Raw genomic sequence first — 10362 nt, 5'->3', positions numbered from 1 at the left:
GTAGGTCACCGTGACCTATTTTTGGATTTTGACGGCTATATTTGAATATTTCAGATACTATTTGACTTACAATCATCAAACTTTGTCAGTTGATGGGTCTCGAGTCTTCAGAGTGTGTTGACCAAAAAGTAGGTCACCGTGATCTACTTTTGGAATTTGACGTTTATATCTGAATATTTCAGATACTATTTGACTTCAATTATCAAACTTTGTCAGTTGATGTATCTTGAGTCTTTGGACTGTGTCGACCAAAAAGTAGGTCACAGTGGCCTTCTTTTGGAATTTGACGGCTATATTTGAATACTATTTGACTTGTCAGTTAATGCATCTTGAGTCTTCGGTGTGTCGACCAAAAGTAGGTCACCGTGACCTACTTTTGGACAGTTACATTTAAATTTTCAGGTACTATTTGACTTAACATCATCAAACTTTGTTAATTGATGAATCTTGGTTAGTGAGAATTTTTGCCTGTTCTACAATGTATCAGAAGAGCGATTCTAGGCCCATGGGTCTCTTGTTTATGTTTTCAAACAGTAAGTTGCAATGAATTTGAACTTATAATTCATGCAATCTGGACGGTGTGTATGTTTTGATTATAAAAGTACTTTGTATCATGGAAAAAACTCTTTATTTGTAAGAATTTTATCAAACAAGTAAAATATACGTGAACAGTAATAATCAAACATCAAGACTTGGGCTTCAATGGAAAAGGTTTTTCTGTCTGTTTATTTTTCATCTGTTCTCTGTAACGTTCCTTTGCAAAGTTCAGCTCACCCAGAAGTTCATCAACTCTGGCCTGTAAAATGACATATTGGATTAAGTGGTGAATCTTGATTCTTGTGTACTAGTAATTCTAAAGTATTTACAGCTAAAATGATACACTTCCCTCAAAATACCATGCATATCAATTAGAATTAATCTAAAATAACATTCTCAACATAATATTGTAACAAGGATAACTTAATTTTATTTTGTGTGTTTTCAAACCTTGGGGAAACAAAATACAAGAACAAAGAGGTATCATCATTATGCTTTATTTGTCTCCATCATTTTAATTACAAAATGAAACAATTGAAATTTTGAGTCCATTATCATTGTATGTACTAACCAAACCAAAATAAGCAAAACTATCAAACAGAACCAAGCTACAAATATCGAACATTTAACCCCATTCAAAAGGACAATAAACAAAGACATAGACTTACTGCAACTTGTTTTTTCTCTGCAAGCCTCTGTTGTTGTTTTCTTGTTAGTGGGGTAGGTCGTCCATCTGTTCAGATGAAATGTTTTAATTTGATTTGATTGTATAAATATACAAAGTTCTAACAACTTAGAAAACCACTCCCATATACAAAATATATTATATTATACATGTACATATCAAGATTGTCGTACCACAAAAATATGATAATCATTAGAATATACTATTATAATAATATATGTAATATATGTATAGGTTTAGGTATACCAGTATGCATAATTAGTACATAATTATGTTCCCCAAACGAAGTTTGGGAACATATTGGTTTTACTCTGTTTCTTATTATTATTATTATTATTCTTTCTTTCTTCTTGGGACTTTTTTGTCCACGAGTGTTCTCAGAAACTACTCAAGGGATCAATATGAAACCTATTTAGGATGATAGTATAGCATATGTAGATGTGCGGAACGAATGTCATTTTGTACGAAAATGCATGCATGTGCATGCACGAGCATTGGACTTTTTGTTTACAAACTTTGGAATCAGTCTAACTTTTTTATTTTTCAATGAAATCGTTTGCTATTTATATCGTAGATATAACTTGAGACCGTTAACTGTTTGGCATCGTCAAAATTTCAATTTTGCACGCGCATGCACGTGTGCTTCAATTTAATTGGATAATACAAAACCGTTTATAACATTCATGCCAATGAAGGAAATTTAATGATATTTACAGGATAGGTAGACATGCCATATATCTACAGATCGATGTAATAAAAATTGCAAACGCGCATGCGCACGCACGTGCATTGTCTTTTGAAGGTTCAATTCTTTCAATGACCATAACTTTTTTGTTTTTTGTCAAAATCTTTTCAAACTTGTATTGTATATGTATCTTGATATTCTTAACAAAAGTGTATAGTCATAATTACCATCCGGCACGTGCATGCACGTGTGCTAAGTTCTGATTGGACGATTTTCAAATCGCCATAACTTTCTTATAAATGATGGAAACAATATGAAATTTATACTGTAAGTATATCTATCAAATGGCTATTGAATGACATCAACATTGATGCTGAGTCATACTCACGTGCCCGTGTATGCACGTGCATAGCTTTTCTTTCATTTTTCGGGTACTAAAATGGTCATAACTATTGAATTAAAAACTGAAATGAATTCAAATTTACCCTGAGGATTTAAGATATGAATGTCTGTGAAATGGTGTCAACAAATTTTCCATTATCAAAATCGCGTGCGCGTGAATGCACGTGCATTGTAATTTTTGACGTCTAAATTTGAGTATTGGTCTATAACATTTTGAGATTGCAATGAATAGGTTTGAAAATTAGGTTGCAGGTATGTTTTGGGCCTGTCAATTTATTAATAGTCTCAAAATCACTTCCCTGCACGCGCATGCACGTGCGCTTAATTCTGATTGGACGATTTTGAAATCCCAATAACTTTCTTAAGAGTGAAGCGATCGATACCATATTCATATAGTAAGTATATTGTTCAAATGTCTATTGATTAGCATCAACAAAATTGTTGTGTGGTACTCACGCGCACATGTATGCACGTGCATTGATTTCGGTGTTTGTAGTTTTGAGTTGCCGTTAATTTGTCGTTTTTCATTGAACAGTTGTGAAACTTCTATTGTACTCATATAGTAAGACTTCTAATGTATCGAGATGGTCGAATTATTTATATGCACGTACGTGCACAAAACTCTCAGATCTTTATAACTGATTTGAACTAGTATGAAATGGACTGAACGTTATAAGATAGTTATATATTCACATGCTACACAGTTTGCAATGGTCAAAACAACTTGTACTGAAATAAAGGTCACCACTTACTAAATGGGGGAATGTTTGGGGAACATCTGTAACGGTCCCCGTTACAATAAGTACTAGTTAGACATAATATGAAAAATATTTTATATATAAATGATATGTTGGTGTGATAAAACCTGTTAGAGTTCTTAATAATAATAAAATCAAATGCGTAAACTTTTTCAAGAAATCTTTTAATAGTTAACTTGCATAAAAGACAATTTTACACCGAGTAAAAGAAACAAAGCAATGTTACCTAAGAATGTGTAATCGGGGAGATCTGTCAAGGGACCATACTTTTTACCATCCAATGCTTTACCGTTCCTGTTTAAATAAAGTTCTCATATTACATTACTGATTACTCCCGGAGATTCAATCAATTCTAAATGAATCATGCATTCCATCTATCTATAATTCTACATTGTGTTCTCCGTGGTTCTAACAAACCAATCATCAAATTACATGGTTTTTCCAGATTTTTTCTGTGGTTTTTTCAAGGTCAAGCAAGTGATCAAGAATGAGCTGATCATGATCATTTTCATGCTTATCTTTAAGAGATGTTTAAAGAATTATGATGATTGGCGACTAAATGATGATCTAAAGATGTCATGTTAGATTTTCAAGTTAAACTTTTACACAATTATAAAAGATAGGTTGAAAATCAAGCAATTTCAATCAATCACATATCCTAAAACCTTTCTTTTCAATGACTTTCAGATTCAAAGACTTTATATGACCTGTACAAACATGTACTCACACAATTATTAACTTGTGTTTGTTGTTAACTTATTCAAAAACTTCACCCCATCTGTATATACCTAGCTGCCCCCAGCCCTCTTAACATTTCTGTCAAATTTCATGCCAGTTTGATGCAAATGTAGCAGAATTTATGTTCACAAACACCCCCTATATCAAAATAACTAAGTCAAAGTTATGGCAATCTAATCAAAATCAGATGTTAGATCCGCTCACATACTCGCATACATTAGATTGAAGTTATGGTACAGGAATTTTACTTTCACTTTCATCCTAAAAACAAAAGCGTATTGCACAACGGTGTTTGGTACTGAACATTTTTGTAAAGTTGTAATCAAATTCAATGTAAACTGTATCAGAAAATACATTCAGCACAGACTATCTAAAACTGCAAAGATTCCCCATATGATGATAGCCACAGTGATGATTTTATCAAAATAAAAAAAATCAAATGAAGAAAAAAAACCTACATGTCTGGACACAACAATACATTGCACTTGGCACTGTAGGAGATAATAGTGTTCATAAACCTTGTGACAAATGGATTGGACATACAAAATTTCTCCCCAAGGTGAGGAATAATTCAACATGGATGATAAAATTCGACCTAAATTAATGCAAGAACAAAATATCTTACGCAAGTCTCCACTTGGATCCAAAACCTTTGGCCAGGTTAATTTTTTGACTTTTAAATCTGTGTAATCTCCATGCAGATGTAGAAAAGCTCCTCACTGAACATATCTCTGCAATTACATGTAATTGTCTATCATCAATGGAGACTAATCACTTGGCATCAGAATTATAATCAACCCTACTAAGAATAATCTGAGTCTCAAGACTATGGAATGCCAAATTAACATAAACTAAAAAGATATCTTTAATTATTTGAAGATATCATCAAATCAATTGATGCGTGCATTAGTTAATTAATGAGAGCAATAATTGATTTGATGCATGCATCAATTCAATTATTGCTCTCATCAATTCAATTGATGAAAGCATCAATGTGGTGGAAATATTGCATGCAAAAATTAATTTAGAGCTCGGTATAAATGATTTGATAATCTCTTTAATTCAATTGAAGATATCTTTAATCATTTACAACGTTTTTGTATAAGAAATTAATGTGCACATCAATTCTTTTAAAGAGAGCAACAGTTCAATTAAAGATATCATTAATTCAATTGTGGATATGTTGAATTGAAGATATCTTTAATTATATAGTTGCTCTCTCTAAAAGAATTATTGTTCTCTCCAAATGAACTAATGTCATTAATTCAATTGAAAAGAGCAATAATTCAATTCCTGCATGCATCAATTGAATTAATGGTATCATGAAAAAAATTTCTAAGTCTAGAAGCAAATCCTGCAATTCTGTTGCAAAATGACCTATTAAACTCATTTTAGCCTCTGATTTTACAGATATATTTATCAAACCATGACGTTTTGGGTGTAGATTGTATGCTTGAATTTTGAATTCCAGTGTTACGACTTACAAGCTATATTTTTCAAAGGGTAGAATTGATGTGGTTGCATTCAAATTTAGACTTTAAAGGTCATACGAAACGATTTCTAACGGTGGTATTTTACTTTAAAAACATAAAGATGGGTATGAATGAAGGTCAAATAGCGTTTAATAAAAAATTATTGTCTTTGGATTGATGAGAAATAAAGCTGTACACTTGTACATAGAATGAATTTGTTACGCGCTTATCGTTCTTGATTCTGGGTGTTCATGACGTCACAACGACCTATCGATGTAAACCACGCAATGAAAACAGTGTAGGCCTACTGTTTTGTTCAACGAAATATCTCACTACATTTAATGGATATGGACTAATTTCTGTTTTCTGACGAACTGCCTGTTTTTGTGGTTCAACCATATCAGTTTAATCCAGTCAGGAATGATGCACGGGAAGTAAATAACGTTCTTCAACAGAGGATGATATTGAAGTCAACAATGCACAGGCACCTGAAGTATGGCCACTACTACCTCCTCCTTTTCTGACTTTTTTTTCGGGGATAATTTCTCCTCCAAAGTGTATGGATTCCTTGCCTATCCCATGCAAATTTCGATTTATGAAATCCTTTCCCACTTTTTGTAAGCTTTAGAGATTGGCCTTCTACCGGTAATAATAAAGCAGGTAGAAGGGCAATCTCTAAATCTTACAAAAAGTGGAAAAGTCAAACGATTACATAAATCGAAATTGGGATGGGTTACACTGGGAATCCACATATTTTGGAGTAATTATCGCCAAAAAAAAAAAAAATCAGGACAGGAGGGGGGGGGGGGGGGGGGGGGGGGGGGGGGATAGTACTGTCCATACATCAGATGCCTGTGGATTTCAAAACTCCATGCCATCAGATACTGAAGGTTAACTATCATTTTAAAAAGATTAGAAGTCGTATGAACTTGTGTACATTTCATTTATGAATTATCGTAATAAAAATAGTCTAAAATCTGTAATGGTAATCCCGGGCATTTTCTTTTTTATGCTATTGATTGAATATTGTTTTACGCCCCTCTCGAGAATATTTCACTCATATGGAAATGTCACCACTGCCGGTGAAGGGCTGCAAAAGGCCTATGCTCGGCGCTTATGGCCATTGAGCAGGGAGGAATCTTTATAGTGCCACACCTGCTGTGACACGGGACCTCGGTTTTTGCAGTCTCATCCGAAGGACCACCTCTTTCGACAAGCAAGGGGTACTGAGTACCTATTCTAACCTGGATCCCCACAGGATACGAATAACCACAATATTGAAATAGCGCTAAAATGTTCTTGTAGGTGTAGAGTACCCTAAATGTGGCAAATGTATCATGGATGTCATCTGTGATACTGGCGCACTGTTCTTCATAATCAGCTAGTGTTTCCTCGTGTGTCCCAATATTCAAGTATAAAATTCACAAATCGTTGTTTTTAATAGGGGAGGGGGGTGCTTCTATATTTTTTAATTGTAAGTGATACATAAATATTGCTTGCGTTAATTCTATAGCAGGTATTTACTTTCTTACTTTACATTCCCACTGTTCAAATATTTTAATGAATTTTTTTTATTATTAATTTTTTAATAAGCATGTTTAGTTATCTGTACTGATATTTATAGTATATGGAATATAAATTATAATTTCTGAATGATACTTCATGATTTTCTTTTTGAATTTGAGAATGAAAGGCTTATTAATAGTTTTAATTCAACTGAATTTTACAATTATAAGAAAATAAAAATTACACACTTTTGGGATACTAGTAGTAGCTATATAACATGAAACTATACGAATATCGTTGACTGATGAGTTTGTAATGTACGTAGGCTAGATAAGATATGAAAATAGAATATAATTTTGAGTAGATTTATTCAAAGTTCACGTTCATTGATGGAATGTGTTTTTGTGATTACAATGATAACCTACCGTTGTGTAATTTAGTAGGCTAATAGGGCCTACATAGGCCTACTTCCAGTGTCTTCGCTTTAACTAGGCGGTTGACTTTAATTTTTATTTTGATTTGCCTCAGTCTTTGGATAATAAAAAATTATCAGCACAGCGTCTGATTTTAAATTGATCTATCTGTGTCCACATTGTTTGGCTAGGATGTACTGAAGTGCAGTGTTCATGGCAACAAATCCATCACGTGATCGCGTCGAAGATTTTGTACCTATATTTTTTTTCCCTTCTAAATCTAGTATCCCTTGGGAAGAGGTACATATGCACCCTCTTCTACCCTCTAACACATGTACTACAATTAAATGCAGCACATTGTGGCATATCTCAAAGCTATGCAGTTTTAAAATACTTAGTTATACCATGTTATAAGCCTAGTTGTTTACATCAGTGGGTCTTTTTGACGTCATCAGCAAGGGAGATAAGCCGCGATCATCAAAAATCATTTTTGTGATCGAGTACATTTGATCAGCTGTTGTGACGTTATAATGCATTGAATAAAAAAAATTAAAATGAATTATTGTTTAATAAACCTTGCTTTATGATTTTCCATACATAACTCAATTTCTTCAGGATATCGTTTCATATGACCTTTAATCTTTAATCCATTCAATTAGGTTTCTAATTTTTCAGTAGTCCAGCGGACTACTCATAACTGATGTTCTGATAGTCTGAGGCAAAATTTACTAGCTTCGAGCTTTCGGACTAGCGTTAGTGTCAAACCCTGCCTATAACGAGCTAGATCTTCTCACTGAAACGCAATTATCCTCTTTAGCAAGAAAGTAAACATTACCATAAACAGGTGATTTGTTGTTTTGATTGAAAATAATGGCGAATTCCGTGCAATGCTGAATAAGTGTGACACACACCAGAGCTCCAGATAGTTTTTTTTACCACAAAGAGTATTTACCCCCTGATTTTCAAATCGATGAGTATTTTGCTTTTCAGAAGTATTTTGTGATTTACTGATTATCTTTACTGGTTTGCCACTAATACAGAATTGGATCGTAATCATGTGACTGGGTGTCTGACATGTTAAATTTCAATACCTCAATGATAAATTTAAAAATCCCGATGACAATGAAGAGTTTTAATAAAAAGAACTACAAAGGATTTTCCCCCGTAAATATACAAGTATCAAATAAATGCGAGACTCCTATTCTCACAAATGCTTTTAAATACTTATTGAGACAATGCTGCTGGAGCGACCTTTCAGTAAAAACTTTAGGTCAAAGTTTAACAGAGGAAGTATTGTTTTTCTAGGGATATTTTCTGTGTCATGCTTTTAGCAGCAATCATTCGTCCAAGATTGATAATACAAGCTTTTTTTCCCCTGTGCTTTCGACCGCACACTACCTCTTTAAGAAAAAAGTATAACAAGTAGGACTAGGTCCTATATAGTTGTTTTGAGTTCACTCTTTGAAACTTTCAAAATTGTGATTGTCATCGAAACGTATTTCATAGCACTATTTTATGTATGATCAAACCTTGGGCTAACCTCAGTTCATATGAATAGATAATTTGTATCTATATTATACTACATGTATCACAAGTACGCATTACTTTGGGGGTACAAAGTGTATTTAAATTCGCTAATGCGTAATTGTACGCATGATTTTCAACTTATTAATGCGTATCTGGTCAAATTAGACGAGTATTTACGCTGATACGCACCTTATCTGGAGCTCTGCACACACTCAACATGACACAATTTGTCTCTAAAATTGACAACACAATCAAAAAATTTCATATCAACGTTGCTGCATAAGAGGAAAGGAGTAAGAAATTCAATGCACATCATGTTTTTGTTTTCATTTATATATTTGCAGAAGTATCAGACATTTTGGCACTTTCTCTTCATTTCACGTCACACATGAAGAGATGTACTCAACGGGTGTTTTTCTCGGTTGTACAGGTTATATTTACTCTCGCTAAAGAAGGACAATCGCGTTTTCACGAGAATATCTTGCTGTAGGGGAAGCATTCCCAACCTGTTAATTTAATGATCTAACCCAACCCGAGTCTACTACAGGTGCTTGGGTCCCAAAGGACCGTGAGAGCGGAGCTCGATCTCCCTATAGGTACATGTAACACGTATATTTATGTTTAAAAGGAAAAGAAAAATTAAACCATACCTATGGAACTTGAAAATTTTGGTCCCAATGGCGTCGATTTGAATACTAGCGCGTGGACATGTATTTTCTCCATTTTGAATCTCGTGTACCCAGGTTCACGTCGTTCTGAGATGTTACATAAAATTGGTAAATGCATGTTAATCTTATTTTCTAAATCATATATCATCATTTCTCGATTAACGCGATTGTACCATGTCTCCTATGTTTGTGAATTTGCTAAACACCGACGCTGAATATGACGTCACAATGCACTGTTTACATCTATCTTGCGTTGTTTCCCGCGTTCAGTGAATAGGCGGATCAAATCGCATAGTGCGAGGTAACGAATCAATAATCCTTGACTTGTGAAGATGTAGATGCCAATACTTTTTGCTTCGCCCTCAAAAACGGTCACACCATAAGACATATTATACACATCTAATATATATTATGACCCAAGCACAGTCGACTAGATCTATTCCATAAAAAAAAATCTTATGTAGATAAGGAAAAAACATTGCGATCTTTCATCATATATATATTTAACACATTTAAACATGTTTTAATATGTTGTTTACCACTAACCACGTAACATTTTCGTCGCTGTACATCTCCCACATGACATTGTCGAAATCATGCAGGATATAAGCTTTGCTATAGTAAAGAGAAAATGTAATCGGAGTCTAAACTGATCCGGAATAGAGAGCAAGCACAGCTACATGTATTTTCCCCAGGGAGATGAGTTATCTCCCATAGATTTTATAGGGGTCCATTTGAAACCATGTCCATGGACTGACATTTAGTATTTTACACCTGGAAGTAAAATCAGTTTGCTGGAGGTGAAAATATATTTTTACTTTTATTTTACCTACCCCAGGGGTGGTGGGTTTGGACCATCCCTCCATAGGGCCTATATGAGTGTCTAATATAGCCTCTATCATTGGAATTAAGATATATGTATTTGATTTTTAACGCCCCCCACCCACCCACCTCCACCCCCACCCCCCCTG

The 10362-nt window shown here is 34.1% G+C and overlaps 1 protein-coding gene across 2 annotated transcripts; it reads right to left on the bottom strand.

Moving 5' to 3' along the window:
• Positions 1-605: 605 nt before the first annotated feature.
• Positions 606-10027, bottom strand: LOC125648221 (39S ribosomal protein L52, mitochondrial-like). 2 transcript variants are annotated; one of them, XM_048875188.1, is made up of 6 exons: positions 9938-9992; positions 9374-9478; positions 4431-4536; positions 3294-3361; positions 1206-1270; positions 606-796 (listed from the first exon to the last, which is right to left on the bottom strand). In XM_048875188.1, exons 1-6 carry the CDS (start codon positions 9987-9989, stop codon positions 686-688), a joined length of 507 nt encoding a protein of 168 aa, XP_048731145.1. In that variant the 5' UTR covers positions 9990-9992; the 3' UTR covers positions 606-685. The 2 variants fall into 2 exon arrangements, with proteins under 2 accessions (XP_048731145.1, XP_048731154.1); XM_048875197.1 differs by lacking the exon at positions 9374-9478 and having other exon boundaries at positions 9938-10027.
• Positions 10028-10362: the final 335 nt, after the last annotated feature.

This window comes from Ostrea edulis, chromosome 1 (assembly GCF_947568905.1).
Source record: "Ostrea edulis chromosome 1, xbOstEdul1.1, whole genome shotgun sequence".
Lineage (NCBI taxonomy): Eukaryota > Metazoa > Mollusca > Bivalvia > Ostreida > Ostreidae > Ostrea > Ostrea edulis.
The sequence above is the reverse complement of the archived record's forward strand: the minus strand, read 5'-3'. Positions and strand labels throughout refer to the sequence as shown.